Source organism: Mus caroli, chromosome 10, assembly GCF_900094665.2.
Source record: "Mus caroli chromosome 10, CAROLI_EIJ_v1.1, whole genome shotgun sequence".
NCBI lineage: Eukaryota > Metazoa > Chordata > Mammalia > Rodentia > Muridae > Mus > Mus caroli.
This window is the reverse complement of record NC_034579.1, coordinates 26,455,267-26,471,618: the sequence shown is the minus strand read 5'-3', so window position 1 is coordinate 26,471,618 and position 16,352 is coordinate 26,455,267. Positions and strand designations below refer to the sequence as shown.

Below are 16,352 nucleotides of genomic sequence, written 5' to 3'. Positions count from 1 at the left end.
CGGATGGTTGTGAGCCACCATGTGGTTGCTGGGATTTGAACTCTGGACCTTCGGAAGAGCAGTGGGGTGCTCTTACCCACTGAGCCATCTCACCAGCCCGAAAACTTAATTTTCTTAGTGAGGCTATAGTCTTTCACCCAATACAGAGCTCTGGAAAGAAAATTTAGGCCCATGATGGTTACATAACCTTTTCCTGACTAGACCTGAATATCCTGAGCTAAAAGCACCATCTTGTTGAAAGGATTTTCTTCCCTTTCTCCATTCATTTGGGATTCAGATTTCATCTATTGTCAGCTGTAGGTGGAGAAGGAGCCACACTGCACACCCAAAAACAAGGGGTGAAGGAGATGTGAAGAATGATATAGGTCCCCTCAAGGATCTAGCGAAGAAGAGTTTGGCCAGTTAACCCCAAAGCCATTGAGGAAAGTGAAAGAGTGAAAACTCTTTGGAAGGTTATATCTTGACCTTTGTTGAAGGAGGAGAGGAGAGGCTTCTTTGGGACTTCTTTGCCTGACCAAGATCACGGGTCAGTGAACAGGGTCTGCAAGAGAGAGAGTGGGGACTGATGGGCAAGAGACTCGAAGAATGGAGACAACACAGCCTATCGGCTTGAGGCTCGAGGCTTGTTTATTGAAAGGCAACTATAGGTATATATGCACTCGCTGGGGAGTGCAGCTGGAGACACTTAGCCATAGGTCCAGGATGTATAGGAGAAAAACAAGATGTTATCAGAGTGTGTTCAGCTGTGGTGGGCTTCTTGCAAAAACATCATGCTAGGAAAACAAGTCTCTCGTCAGGGTGGAAAAGTACCACCTGTAAGTAAATAGCCCAAGATGGCTGCAGAGATGATAGCCACTTTCTGCTAAGAGCCAGCTTCCAACATTTACCCATACCAAAGCTGTTGATCTGGGGAAAGAAAGGACAGCTGGCGTAAGTTAATGGGTAGCTCCTTTATGTCTTTCTGTCTATAAGGGAAACAGTGCCCAGCTGAGGAGAAGGCTCCATGTTCCCTCATTCGGAACAAGTAATGCTCAGAAGCGTTATGATAGGCAACCCTGTGCCTCAGCTTCATGCTGTGAAGGAGAATTGCCAACCTCCTTAGGAGTTAATGGGTTGTAATCTTCAGGATACCCAGAATAACTCATTATCTTTCAACATTTTTGTTTCTGCTCATTTTTTTTTTTTATATCTTAGTGGTATCTAAGCCACAAATTCAGGTATAATACCAGACCCTTCTCTTTCTTTATCTCTGACCAGAATCCCATTGACGTAAATGTTGTAGGGCCTTGCACCCTTCTCCCGTGCCAGACCCTCTTATTCCACCAGGATATCTGCACCTCACTTGGACTCCAGTCTCAACCCACTCCACCTATCAACCCACCCTCAACTGTACTCAAGGCCTTCAAACACACCTATGTCTCCATTTCATAAGAAAAATGCATGTCAGAAAAAAAACTTAGAAAGTAGAGTACAGACATTAAAAAATAAATATCTAATCATACTTGTGCCTTTCATACATTTCTTTGGACTTTATTTTCTATTTTGTTTGGGTACATGGGGTCCCTTTTTTACTCCACAAAGATTCTCTGTTCTATGTAGTTGGCATATGGCTTTTCCCACCTGACATAATCTTAGAATTGTTATAAGTTCTTGAAACCTTAGTTTTTTAGTGCTTACTTTTGTTTGTCTGTTCACTTGCTTGCTTGCTTGCTTGTTTTAATAGTCTATAAGTTAGGCTAGCCTCAAACTTCCTGCTACAGGCTGCCAAGTGCTGTAATTACAGATATAAACCATCATCCTGGGGCTGGTGAGATGGCTCAGTGGGTAAGAGCACCCTACTGCTCTTCTGAAGGTCCAGAGTTCAAATCCCAGCAACCACATAGTGGCTCACAACCATCTGTAATGAGATCTGACTCCCTCTTCTGGAGTGTCTGAAGACAGCTACAGTCTTATATTATACTTACATATAATAAATAAATCTTAAAAAAAAACCATCATCCTCCAACTAGTTGCTAGTATTTTTATAGCTGTTAAAATTTATTTAACAGTTTCCCACTTGAGTTATTATATTGGTTTAATGATTTCTCAAAAATGAGGTCTTCCACCTTAATTATTTAGAGAATTTCCTGGATGTGGAATTATGAGGGACAAGGACAGTAGATTTCTGTGATTCCTAAGTTTTATGTCAGCAACTGAACTTGCCATCAGTGTGAGAGATTTCCCACTGGGTCTTGCCAGCAAAAAGGATTATCAGTATTATACTTTTTCTGTCTCCTAAAAATGCTTGCTAATTTGAAAAGTAGGTAGTGTTATCCTATAATTTAATTTTCATTTGCTTGAATATTGATTTGCCAAAAATGAACATGGTCATACACAAGTTAGCCACCAGTGAGTTTATTGCTGCTTGTGTTTTTCTATAGTTCATTTTCCTACAGCAGTGATTCTCAACCTTCCTAGTGCTGCGACCCTTTAATACTGTTCTTTATGGTGTCACTCCCGACCATGGCTAATTCATAACTCTAATCTTATATTGTTATGAATGGAAATGTAAATATCTGATATGTGGGGTATCTGATACTTAGCCCCCAAAGGATTTGTGACCCACAGGTTGAGAACCACCGTCCTAAAGGGATATTAGCAATTCTCCGCTCCACTGAGTTCTTGTGATGAAAGAGACTTTCTTTGTGTTTGGCAGATATTTCTTCATTGTCTTTTGATGTTGTTGGTGGCTTTTAGGTATATTTTTTCCCATCACTATTGAGTGATTTTTGAGATTTCCTTCAATCTTAAAAGGTCTTATGTATGTATTGTGTGTGTTGTCTATTTAACTTATCTTTTAAATACATAAGTATGTTCATGTACTCCGAGGCTTAAAGCTAGGAGTATCATGTTCCCACCCACATGGCCTATATTAATGGTTGACCCCCTTGCCCATCACTGGATTTAGAGCGAGGGAGGGTGTTGTCTCTCTCCATGTATATGTGAATAAGTATGAGTGTGAGGGATGCTGTATGATATATGCTAACAAACATGTGCTAGTGTGCATGCCCCTGTGCATGCTTGAGAAGGTCAGAAGAGGATGTTTGGTGTCCTACTCTATTAGTTTCTACCTTATTCCTTTGAGACAGCTTCTTTTACTGAACACTGAGCAAGGATGGCAGCTGGGCAGTCCTAGCAATTCTCCTGTTTCCATGTTCTATAGTGCTGGGATTACAAGCCTACCAGTGGCTGTGCCTAGCCTTTTACAGATGCTGGCATCTACACTCAGCTCTTCATGTTTTCGTAGAAGTACCCTTTTACACTGAGCCATAGCTCCAGCCCTCTGGATTTCTAAAAAGTAGAGTCCTAGACCCTTACCTCAGGATACTTTGGTTTAGTAAGTATATAGGAAGGATGTTAGAATCTATATTTTTCAAAGCTCTAAGACAAATCTGAAAAAAAAGCTAGGTTTTAAAACTACTCTCCTATAAGACAAGATCCATTCAAGCAAGACACTGAAGTTCTTTACTCTGTCAGATCTTACCCATGTCTCTCATCTCTTCGTCTAGGGCTCTTTGTTCTTCAGCCATCAGGAACCAAGAGCATCCATCTCTGTGCCCCTTGCTGCAACCCTACACCTGCCATATCTCCCCACCCAGCTCACAGATAGATCCACCCACTCCCTTGTGAATAAGCCTTCTCTGGGCACACCAGGTGTCCAACCCTTCTCTGAGCCTTGAACACATTCAGCTCCTTTATTGCATGTCATGGCATTTGTTTGGCTATAATTTCATCTTCTGTCACTCATCCATAGGAAACTATGGGCTGTGTCCCTGTTCCTGGCAACTCACCTGGCATGCCCCAGAATACAGGAAGTGCTTAATAAATGTTGGTTGGCACTCTCCAGTATCCAGGAAACACTTAATTAATGTGTTCTATCATGAAATACCAGGCACTGAAAATGGTGCTTCTCCCAGGAACAGAATTCAAGTGATTTAGCCCTGGGTTGTTAGGTATGTGCAAGCCTGGCTGGTGTTTTGTGTCCATTCATCTGCCAGAGTATAACTTTGAACCTACCCCAGGACCCTGAACCTTCAGCAGCCCCTGGGACTGAAAGTCCCCTGCAGTGTGGAAGAGTAGCAGAAAAACAGGTGAAAATTGATCTCTTGTAGATCTGTATTTCTTTCCAAACCTGTGTCATCTGATCTGACGATCAAAGAGAACCCCGTAAAGGACTTTATCAGTCACTAAGATGCATCCCATAATGTGAAACGATAAACTGTACTTTGCCACTTGTTTTGTCAAACTGCACATAAGATGGCATTGTTCACTGCCTCCTATAAATTAGAAATGCTCCCACTCTTTCAAGTTACTTATGCCAACAAATTCTAAAAGTAACATAGAAACTGCTGCTGCTGGAGTGAGCCTGGCTACCACCCCTGTCAAAGGCTCCTTTCTGTAAAATTCAAATTGATGCTGGGAACCAACCCGCACAAGTTTAAAATGGAAGTTGAACCTTAAAGAAGTAGGTGAAAGAAAACCTTGAAGAGACAAGGAGAGGACAGCTCAGTTACCTACCCTGAAGGCATATGGAGGAAGAGTTCAGGAGAAGAGCGAGAGAGAGAGAGAGAGAGAGAGAGAGAGAGAGAGAGAGAGAGAGAGAGAGAGAGAGAGAGAGAGAGAAAAAAACTCAACACCGGGACAATGGGGTTTTATTGTAAGGCTGGGTTTCAAAGGTGAAAGTGTCATTTTACAGACTCCCGCTCTGCCTGACAGGAAGTGTGCCTGCTCTAAATCCTAATTTGGGTATGTTCCTGTAGAAACGTTGAACACCCCCCCCCCCCTCCTTGAGGGAAACAGAAACTCAATCTCGCAGGAAGCTAGACACCGAAGGGAGAAGAAAAAAAACCAGTGTAGGTTAGCCTGTCAGTCAGTGGCTGGTGTGCAGGCAACCAGAGAAAGACCAGTTCTTCTCTGTGGACAGTCTTCTGTCCCAGCACCATGAGAGGCAGAAGACTGCCCCTGGACATTCAGATTTTCTATTGTGCCAGGCCTGACCAAGAGCCTTTTGTGAAGGTAGGTGGGCATGTGTCCTGTGCTGGGGAACCAGGGTGCCTGCTGGGGAGCCGGCTTTTCCGTCACTGGCGTGCGTTTGTAATTCCTTCTAGTTAAAAAATATTGAGCATGTTCTTTTATTTGCTGTGAAGTTTTTTGCTCCCTCTTTCTGAAATCCGAAATGCATACTTGACTTGTTGTATTCCTCAGCCTGAGTTTGGACTGTTTATATTTTGTAGACTTTGAAACTAGAAACAAAACAAAGGGCTTTGTTTAGTGTGTTTAAATGTTAGCTTTGTGGTTCTTTGAAAGTGTTTCTGTAAATTCTCCATCAGAAGATAGGAAAATCCATAAGTGTATTTCCCTACCCAAAATTCAGCTCAGAAGATGAATAATTTGTATATGTCATTGTATGTTTTGAAAGTCAAACCATGCAGTACCTGACAACTAGCTGTAAGATGCCTTTTCTCTGGAATAGAGCTATAGCTACTACTGTGCCTGGGCATTTTAGAGAGCTAATTACCCCTCATATGTTTCATGTAGTTATTTGCTGAGAAATTAAGAGAGACAAAGTGTTTTTAAGATGAGAACATCAGTGGTTCATAAACCCAACTGTATTTAAATAATAGATGTGTGTTTTTCTATCTAGATGGGAAATTTTTGATCATTATGAATTGTGGAGAGGGAATTGAATCATAGCCTGGCTGTGATTTAGAGTAACGCTCTCCGTGACTCCGTTTGCTTCTGGTGGCTGTTATCATTCATCATTTCTGCTACTCTTAGTTGCTATGTACACAACCATGAAGCTTAATTGAAACCTATCCTTATCGCCCCAAACTCTCTGTTTATAGACTTTCTGAAGGATCTCTGATGATTTCCTTTACAATTTAAATTTGGACTCAAAGGCTAAAGGAGCCTAGCTTAATTGTTTTTAAGGATATAAACCTTGTGGAGCTACTGAGTTTCCAGCAGGAAGACCAGAACTGGAAAGCTTGTGATTTTACATCATGCATATTAAATGCTCAGCTGTCGTGTCTTAAATTCTGCATTTGTTCTGGGTTTGAAAATTTGTCATTTCCCCCAAAGTCCTTTTCTGTTTATCTCTTATTTCCCAACACTACTCCTTTTAGTCAGCTGCATGCCTCGGGTTATTTGGGGGAAAGTGCATCTCATCTGGGCTCTTTCCACATTGGCTCTTTCTGTCCTCATTTCAGATCATCACAGTTGAGGAGGCAAAACGCAGGAAGAGCACTTGCAGCTACTACGAGGAAGAGGAAGAGGAGGAAGAGGGACTGCCCATCCTACAGCCCCACAGTGCGCTCCTGGAAAATATGCACATCGAACAGGTGGGTACTCCACTCCACGGGCTGAACACTTATAGAGTATCCCTTGCCCCTGGCCTGAGTAAAACTGCTAGGTGAGGAAGCAGAGGCACAGAACCTAACCATGGCCAGCATTGCCTTTCCACTTCTGAAATGTTACAGCAGCCTTCTTCTTCACCTTCCTGGGAGCTGACAAGACCTTAACAAAGAGGAGGCCATTTCTTAACATAAAAAATGGAAGTGATCTCCCATAGTCCTGATGTACCTAAAAAACATCCAATAAATTAAATATATTTATTATTTAAAATATGTATTATAAAAATATATAATTAATCTGTATGTACTTTGCATTTTCTGAAAAGTTTGCTACTTGAATTTTATGAAATATTTGTGTTTAGTAAGATTAATGTGGAATTTCTTATACTTTTTTCACCAGGTAGATTAGGAACATGAATTCCCAAAACCTTAAAGAATCCAACCAGGAAGGCCCAGGGACTTGGCCAGACAGCCATAGAGGTGGTCTTGACATTGCCCCTGATGCTGACTTCCAGCACTTGAATACATTGCATTCCATAACTGCCTTGATAATATTTTTTGGAGAGACTCTTTATTAGCATTTATGGCACCTAGCTTAAGCCAAATATAGTTGATAGACGTGGGAACAAGATGGACAAAGTCCCTATGAGCTCACATGGAAAACGCAGGTGTTTCCTTGGTCTATAGGACACCTTAGTCAGTAGCAGCTTTAAACCTATGAAAACCTAGAACAACTGGAAAAATATGAAATGACCAAAAGCCAGGTTGACTTATAAAGGAAAGAATATGTGTAGTTAGCAGCCCTTTGCCTGGCTTGGTTTGTCTGAGTCTTCAGATACAGTCTTTTCTCTGGGATGCACCACAAGTCCTCTAGTGACATTATAGCTGTGCTTGCCTGTATAACAAAATTCTGTGACATTCAGATTAGCACAGATTTACCTAAGAACACATTTTTTTTTTTGGTGTGAATATTTTATCAGTGACACTGGAAACCAACAATCAGGCTCTGAGTGAGCAAGGTATCTCCTGGGTGGCATCCTGGCTAAAGGAAACACTCTCTAGATTTCCTTTTTCTTTCTCAGCTAGGCAAAACAGGTCAAAATGTGAGTGTTCAGTCCTTTAGTTTGAACCACAGGCAGTTAGTTAACGCACTGCTTCGTGACTGATTAGTGGTTAAGATGTCCTTTTGTATTTCTTTCTCTGGATTGGCAGCTGGCCCGACGACTTCCAGCCAGGGTACAAGGTTATCCATGGAGACTGGCCTACAGCACATTAGAGCATGGAACGAGCTTGAAGACTCTGTACAGGAAGTCAGCATCTCTAGATAGTCCTGTTCTTTTGGTCATCAAAGACATGGATAACCAGGTGAGGCCTGTTCCTCTCACAGAGAACATGTATCTTGTTTTTGGAGCAATATGATTTCAATCTAGTTCAGGCTATATAATCTAAGGTATTTTGAATTCCTGATCTTTCTCCATCCACTTTCTGAGTGGTAGAATTATGAGTATGTATCACCATAAATGGTTATATAGACGCTAGGGATGAAGTCCAGGGTCACATGTATGCAGACAAACTCTGCCAACTGAACTGTATCCCCACCTGAAAAGGTGTTTTGGTGGCAGATTTTTAGAATACCCAACAGTAGAGAGACTGCTATATCGACTCCCATCCTCAGGCTAAATGGATTTGGACATTCTTGTTTTATGTCTTTTCTTCTTGTTTTTATTTGTGGGTGTATTTTGAAATCCTAATATAAAGAAAATGGAACAATTGTATGCTGAGTAATTTTCTCCCTGTGCTGACCATGAGATAGAAAAATAGTAACCTAAAGCAGTTTAAAAGTAGAAGTTAGGGACAATCATGTGTACAGTTGCGAAGACAATCTCAGTGACATACCAGACCATATCCTAAGGGTCTTAAGTAGTAGCCATTGATGATGCCTACTGGGTAGGGGATAGTCAACGTCTGTTTATTGGGTCTGGGGTTCAATGGTTCAGTAGCCATGGGAAATCCTTTCCTCATGGTACTCTTACCTGTGTGGTGACTGCCCTTTCTATGAGCTGTTTGAGCTATTATGTAGTACCCCATCTATTCTACACTGTTATCACCTCCTTCAAATCAACTTACATTGTGCATGGATTATGTGCAAACCACTTTCATTTCCTGTTTAATCATGCTGTTACATACCAAAGTCATTAATAAATTAGTTAGTTTAGTCATGTTATATCTAATCAACACCCATTATTAATTCTCATCCAAGATTTTTGGGATAAAAGTGTTTTGAAATATGGATTTGGGGGAGTCATGGAAGATTTGTATATGTATAAGGGGATTTATCTCTCTCTCACACACACACACACAGAGGGAGTTTTCACAATTTTGCTCATGAAACAGGTTTTCGGTACAGATTTTTCTACTTCTGGCATCGTGTTGGCACTCAGAAAGTTTGGGACTTGGAGGGGTTTTCTGATTGGGGTTGCTCAACCTGTGATGCTCAACTGAAGAGCTTGCTGTGAAGTATAACTCTCTATCCTGCCAATTTACCTCCCTGAATGAGGTACTTCTGCACTTGGAAGGCAGAAGAGCTGAATTAGCCTGGTCAACAAAGTGAGTTCCAAGGCTGCCAGGACAACACAGTGAGATTCTTGCCCTCCAGAAAGATTTTGGCCCTGGTGAAGTTATGGAAGACACAGTCTTTATGATGTTATTGCCATAAGAATTATTGAAAGTAGAATAACTGTTACTATTATTATTATTATTATTATTACATGAGGATTGATAACATTTTATTTAATAATGATCCAAGATGAGTAGTGCGAACAATTAAGATGAAAATCAAAATAATACCACAAAGTGTTTAAAGTCACATAGAAAGTTATGAAATGTTAGAATCATTGGTGCTATGTCTTGAATACAATTGTGACTAGATAACACTTCAATTACAAAAATATATATAGTTTCTGTCTGTTTAGCAGTAGTATCAAACTTGTCCACACTGAGAAGGTACCAATGAGGCACAGTTTTGCTAAACTTCCTGTCAACAGTGATATAACAGAGGTCTGAGGCTAACACATGTTGTCAGGCAGTAGAGCAAAGATTCTCAACTTTCCTGGTGCTGTAACTCTTTAATACAGTTCCTCATGTTGTGGTGACACCCAACCATAAAATGATTTTGTTGCTACTTCATAATTGTAATTTAACTACTGTTTCTAATCATAATATAAATATCTGATATGCAACCCCATGGGGGTCATTGACCCACAAGTTGAGAACTACTGGAGTAGAGTTTTAACATATCATGCACCCTGCAGATGCAGATGCTATTGTGAATATTTGGACATTAGCTTGGCACATTCCAGCTCCCCCATCCTGAGGAAATAAGGTGTCTTTTCTGTTTATGGGAATATGACAGACATTAATATAATATAATATAATAATATAATATAAAATAATAGAAATTAATATTATACATGCATAAGGAACATGAAGAGTTGTAGAGAGTTGTGGGAATCATAAAAGCAACAATCCTTTACAGTCTCTGGAAATTGTCCTGAAGGCATGAAGCAAATGAAGAAATATTTATTCAAGAAAATCTAATAAGTCTCAGTAATAACAATGAAATTCTTTGCACTTGAGACACAACCCTATTCCCACCACTCCAACAGTCCCAGTTCAAACCCGTAGTTTTACTCTGGACTTGTGTGGTCCAGGAGATGGGGTCCCCTCTTCTCACAGCTGCTAGTTTCCTGTCCCTTCTAACAGGCCCAGCATTTCTTATACACCTCCTAAGTTCATTGTTTCAGAGATGAATATTCAGACAAATATGGCTAGAGGCAGATGTCTTTCCTCTACCCAGCCCACATACTCGAATCTCAGACATGATGGTTGTGAATGCCAGATACCTCATTGTTCTCCTTCTAGCAATAGATAAATACATGCATATTGTTTGAGACAAGCTAGGGCCAGGTCAGCACTCTGCTACTTAAAGCAAAGTTGTTTTTTCTGAGAAAAGCAGGCAGATGTATAGCTCAGAGTCCAGTTCAGTGCCTTAGGGACTTGTTCCAGAGGAAGAGATTGGCCATAGGACATGAAGTGCTGACCCCCTTCCCACAGAGCTGGGGGTGTCTTTCAGTGAGTTCAGAAGTAGAAAGCCAAGGATATCCCTGAAGTGATTACATTTGGCTATAGACAGTTGAGAAGAGTTAAGTTCACCATGAAAACATGCTTCCCTAGCTGAGAAATATTATTTAGAACCCTGTAGAGGGCCAGAGACGGCATTTCCTATTGGTTTATCTGAAAGGAAGTCATTTCCCACCTGTTAAAAGATTCTGTTATTCTCATGTCACATTGTAAAATCATGCTTTAAAAAACCTAGCTGCCACCCTATTGTATTCCAGCTCCATTATTAGGAGAAGAGAATGTAATTGCTTATATTTTATTATAAGATATGTTCTTTACTTCATTTTTAGCAAATGAAGAGAAAATTTGGGGGTAGGAAGCATGAAAATCTTTAGAATTAGAAATCTGTAATGTTTAGTATTAGATAGAAGGAGTGAAAAAGACAGCACACAGTGATTTTGAACCAGTTAAAGTGTCAGACATTTTCAAATACACTCTACTAAAGCAATGTTTTTCAAGTAGCCTTTGCAGTGGAAGGCACGTGAGGCACCGAGTGAGATCGTCAAGATACATATGGCTCCATCTCCTATATGCACTCTCACCAGTATGCACAGATAGGATAGGAACAGAAGGACAATAAGCTGAGGCATTACATGACTAGACTCTGTAACATGACTCGCCTACCTCCCGGAAGAGTCGTGGATGTAGTAAATATATCACAGTTAGCTAGGTGATGGTCACCCCAGCACTTAGGAGGCAAAGGCAGGTGGATCTCTGTGAATTTGAAGCCAGTCTGGTCTGCAGAGTGAGTTCTAGGACAGCCAGGGCTTTGTAGAGAAACCCTGTCTCAAAGCTTACCTCCCCACCCCCACAAAAATCACATTTAAAGGAAAGAGTTACCTTTTAATTCAAAGTTGCTTCAAACTAAGTACCTTGCCCAGTCATATTTAAGTATTTTTATCTCTCATTATTAAAAATTGAAAGGGAGGAAAGTTTATCTTTGAGGGGATGGAATGTCCAGCCTTCATCTCATTTATGAAATACATGAGAAAACTTGACATGATGGTTCCACCAAGACAACTTTGTGGGATGCTAGTGGCCAACCTAGGCTACATAGTGAGTTCCAATCAGGCCTACCCTGTAATAGAAGACTCTGTCCCAAGAAACAAAATATAAAACTAAATCATTCTAGAGATGAGATGGTGTCCTGTCAAGCACTCATTTCTGTGTGTAACACACTTTTTAAAAAAATGTCATTCTCCATATTCTACTTCAGCAGCCTTTTAACCATTGAATTGTTGGCCACTTTAACAAATAATGCCTCCAAGCTTTTCTGATGGATTTTCCAAGTACCAGGAAGCCTGGCCACATGGTTTCCAGTTAGAGCTGGGGGTATTGTAGTAATTGCTTTGTTTGATGGGGTTTTTTTCCCACTTAAAGAGTTCTAATTTAATAATAAACTTTGCTGAAAGAGTTATAAGATCCTAGAACAATAGTGTGTCAAAAATGTTTTAGAAGGTCTCTATGGGAGTTTAATTTTGAAAGTAACTATGTCTTCTGTTTTCTTTTAATAGATATTTGGGGCATATGCAACTCATCCCTTCAAGTTCAGTGACCACTATTACGGCACAGGCGAAACGTTTCTCTACACCTTTAGTCCGAATTTCAAGGTACCTGGAAGGGTGGAATACTTGAATGGCCAGGGTTGTGTTGTCAGCAGTCAGGAGGTTATGGGGTGCTCAGACACTGAGACAGTGGGTGTCCTGAAATCCTGCCTGCATCCTTTGCGCTCAGTCTCGTTCTCCATGACTGAAGCATACAGACTACTTAGAAACCCAGCACAAGGAGTTTCTCAGTCTGCAATGCAGGGAGAGATTAAAGGTCAGAGCCAGCACATTATCGAATGGTCTTTACTATTTCATAACGACTGGTGATCATGTTGTAGCCATTCTGTCAAGTGCTTTGTTATTCAAAGGTGTGTTTCCTTTATACACAACATGACTATTCAAGGTATCTTCTCTGCTAATTCTCTGAATTGAAATGTTGGTGCTCTCTTTTGTGGTTTTGCCCTTAGGTCTTTAAGTGGAGTGGAGAAAACTCATATTTTATCAATGGAGACATAAGTTCTTTAGAACTCGGTGGTGGAGGGTAAGACTCTTGTAATTTTATTACTTGGGGATCACTTAGGCCCAGCTATTCAATTTGCTTAGATTAATTAGGGCAGTGTAGTAACACATGCCACTGATAAATGATGTATTAATGTGCCTGAGAGACTGCAACCATTTGTCCTTTAAGAGAGACCTGTTTACACAGCTTGCTCTTAATTTGTAAGCAGTTTAGAATTCTGTCTATTTTGTCCCAAATGAAAGGAAGCCTCGCGGAAAAAGGCAGAAAGCATGTCATTTTGTAAGCCTTGTCTGTGTAGTGACCTTTCCCCTTTAACCTTGTTACAGGGGACGGTTTGGTCTGTGGCTAGATGCTGATTTATATCATGGACGCAGCAACTCTTGCAGTACTTTTAATAATGATATCCTTTCGAAAAAAGAAGACTTCATAGTTCAGGACCTAGAGGTATGGACATTTGAGTGAAACTCAGGCTGCCTTAAAATAAAACATGGAAAAGACTGGGTTAGATTAGCCGTCTTACTGGAAGACGAGCCCCAGCCCTGGCTGCCTCACCCTTCAGCAATGCTTTCTTCCTGCGGTTGTCTCAGAGCATCATAGCAATGCAGACAGATTCTGGAAGGTACCTGTGGAGGGCAGACACTGAAGACAGAAATCTCAAGTCCAGGTTGTTTTAAAAAAGCAAAAAGACTTTGTACCTCCACTGCTTTCAAATTCACACCATGAGAAATCAGAGTGTTTTTTGATGTATGAGTTGAATGCAATTTTTATTTTTGGTAACTGTGAAAAAATATGATACTGTGGAAATACATACCTTCCTTGTATATTTATCAGCATAATTTTACCAAATGTATACTTTTTGTTTGCCATAGAAAGCTAAATCTGATTTAGAGAAATTGAAAGGATATAGCACTTAAAGGGAATATCTGATTTTTTAAAAAACTTTTATTTATTATTTTTAGTATATTGTCTGAAATATATTGATTTTTTTCTTTTAATGTGTCAAATCCTGAAATAAAGAAATGTATATGTTTTGTGCTATTGGGAAACAAGGCTCTTTTGATTTGTATAGTTTTTTATTCATTTTTTGCCCTGATTATTTAGGGTAATATAATCTTTATTTATTAAGAGAGTGAGAGAGGGGGAGAGAAAGAGAGAGACAGAGACAGAGAGAGTCAGAGACAGAGAGTTTTCAAAAGCTCATTACCAATGTTTTTTGATCTATTATAGACCAACTTTTTTATTTAGTTTTTAAGGTAATCTTTGAAAACCCTAAGCATTAGTGTGAAGCAGAATATAGCTTCTCTCCCAGTTGTAAGTTGGTGTTTATTGAAATACGGATCTTTATGAACATGAATGTACAAGTCCTACTTCTACAGAGTGTTTGTTTCTTATGAAATTGTGTGAATTGTGTATTAATAACTAACTACGTTTCTTAGTTTTTTTTTATTTTTTTCATTTTTTTCCTTTTTTTTCTTTTACGTTGTTTCTTTCCAGGTGTTTACATTAATGGTAGCCATCTGTTTTAAAAGAGAGTGTATAATTTGTGCATTTTTAATGTTGGATAAAAGATGCCAAGTTGGACCAACTTTCTTGGTTTCTTGAATCTTACTGGAGAAAAAAACAATTCAAAGAATTACACTCATATCACAATTGAAAGAAAAAAGAAAATCTATATTTTTTTAAATATAAACTCATTTTCACATCATTAGACATCTTTTATTTTAAATAGTAGGATATAAAATCATTAATGTTATTGATTGCCTCCCTCTTATGAAAGCCAAAGACTACTAATGGAAAAAATTTAAATAATAGCCAAAGCTGAAAAGTAGTCTATCACGAATTATTTCCCCAGAGATTTTTGAACGGAAAATGAGCAAACCGTGTTTACATATCTGTTTATGTTCATCATATTTTCAAGTCTTTCTTCCATTTTAGACTCCTTGTAAGAAAACACTGTCCAGTGGTCTCTGTCAGGCCGATCACTACATTCACTGCCGTCCCATGCTAGTTTAAAGGAATGCTATAAAAATTTAAATCTGTAGACCATATACACTTTTCACCCAAGTTCTCCCATTGAGGACTCTTGCTTAAAAATATACAATTTGACTTTGGTCTGCTCACACACATGAGTTGGTGAGATCCCAGGAATGTCGTGTGGTGATGATGTTCACTGTCTGTAACCATATGCTGTTAATGAACAAGATGGTCATTCTGCCTCTAGATTACTCTTACCTAGTTTAGTCCATGATGCTGTACTCGTGAGAGCATATCCAGATGCTGTGTTCTCTATTTAAAACAGTATTGTCTGAGCAGGAATGTGTGGCCCTTCATTATGGATTTCAACTACATGTAATGATATTCCAATATTTTCAATAAAGGAATTTATGCATTCAGTGTGAATTTCTTTCCTAAAGACTCATCCATTGGCCATTTATATAGTACAGCCTGACTTCAGAGACGTGACATGATCCATTCCAGGGCAGAACAACAGAACAATCATATGGTTTTTCCCAGTTCTGTAAGAATTATGTTTAGACTATAGTGCTCATAGTTTATTGAGCATGCACAGGCATTATGATTAAAACAGTGTATTACTTTAATTAAACATACTTCACTTTACAGCTGTAGAGATGACTCTCTGGCTACCAGAGCTACTGTGCTTGCTGACAATGTGTACCATTTCTTAGCAGGCATGTTGGGCAGTTCATAACTGCCTGTAACTCCAGTTCTAGAGAGATTGTCTTCCTGCACAGGCAGCTGTACATATGCACATGCACTTACAGCCTCAGCCTCACACACATGCACTTAAAAAATAATAAAAATAATTTTCAAAATACGCTCCATTGTTAGGATTCTCGATGATTATCTGAACTATTTGAAAATGGTGCCTACAGACCTGTTTGGCACAGGTTTGCCCTGAATCTTCTATTTGTAAAGATTTGCAGTGTCTCCAAGGTACAATGCATTGAAGTATGACAAGGCATGCCTGTCTGGGGGTTTGTAGTGGGAAGAGGTTGAGGAAATAACCAATAATAAACTGGATTTGGTAGACACTTCGCAGAAAGCTACCACTTCATTTCCTGTAGCTTTCCCCCAGTTCTCTCAACAGTTCATGAAAACTACTCCTTTTATATAGTTACTGGAGACTACCCTTGGCTTTATAATAATAAATTTAGTAATATTAATAATCTAATGTCTCATATGTAGACACCCCTCATTTTTATACCTGTTCTACCCTACATACATTTCTTTTTTTTTTTTTTTTTTTTGTTTTTTTTTGGGACAGGGTTTTTTTTCTGTAGCCCAGGCTGGCCTCGAACTCAGAAATCCGCCTGCCTCTGCCTCCCGAGTGCTGGGATTAAAGGCGTGTGCCACCACGCCCGGCTTCCTACATACATTTCTATTAAGGATATTTTGCACACTAATAACCTTCTGCCATGTAGTCCCCACTGAAGAAAGTCCAGGCAGTCTCTATTTTCTCAAAATTTCTCCTTTCATAGGTATAGATGCAAAATCTTAGGTGAGGGCTGGGTATGGTGGCACACATTTTAAGTCCCAGAGTACAGGAGGCAGAAGCAGGCCTGTACTCACTATGTAGACTAGAATAGTCTACATAGAAAGTTTCACACTAGCAAAAGCTATATAGTGAGACCCTCTCATAATCTGTCTTAGGGTTTTATTGTTATGAAGAAACCCTTGACCATGACAACTTTT

The 16,352-nt window shown here is 39.7% G+C and overlaps 1 protein-coding gene across 4 annotated transcripts in view; it reads left to right on the top strand.

Annotated features, from left to right (window-relative positions):
* Ncoa7 (nuclear receptor coactivator 7) overlaps positions 1 to 15,038 on the top strand; it is a 148,880-nt gene extending 133,842 nt beyond the window's left edge. For 3 of the 4 annotated variants that reach the window (XM_021174075.2, XM_021174073.2, XM_029482549.1), the window contains exons 12-16: positions 6,249 to 6,380; positions 7,605 to 7,757; positions 12,086 to 12,181; positions 12,586 to 12,659; positions 12,965 to 15,038. In XM_021174075.2, coding sequence (XP_021029734.1) covers positions 6,249 to 6,380; positions 7,605 to 7,757; positions 12,086 to 12,181; positions 12,586 to 12,659; positions 12,965 to 13,100 — 591 coding nt within the window. In that variant the 3' untranslated portion in view covers positions 13,101 to 15,038. Of the gene's footprint in view, positions 1 to 4,825; positions 5,056 to 6,248; positions 6,381 to 7,604; positions 7,758 to 12,085; positions 12,182 to 12,585; positions 12,660 to 12,964 lie in introns of those variants that run through there. The other variant, XM_021174077.1, reaches the window with a different exon arrangement.
* Positions 15,039 to 16,352: the final 1,314 nt, after the last annotated feature.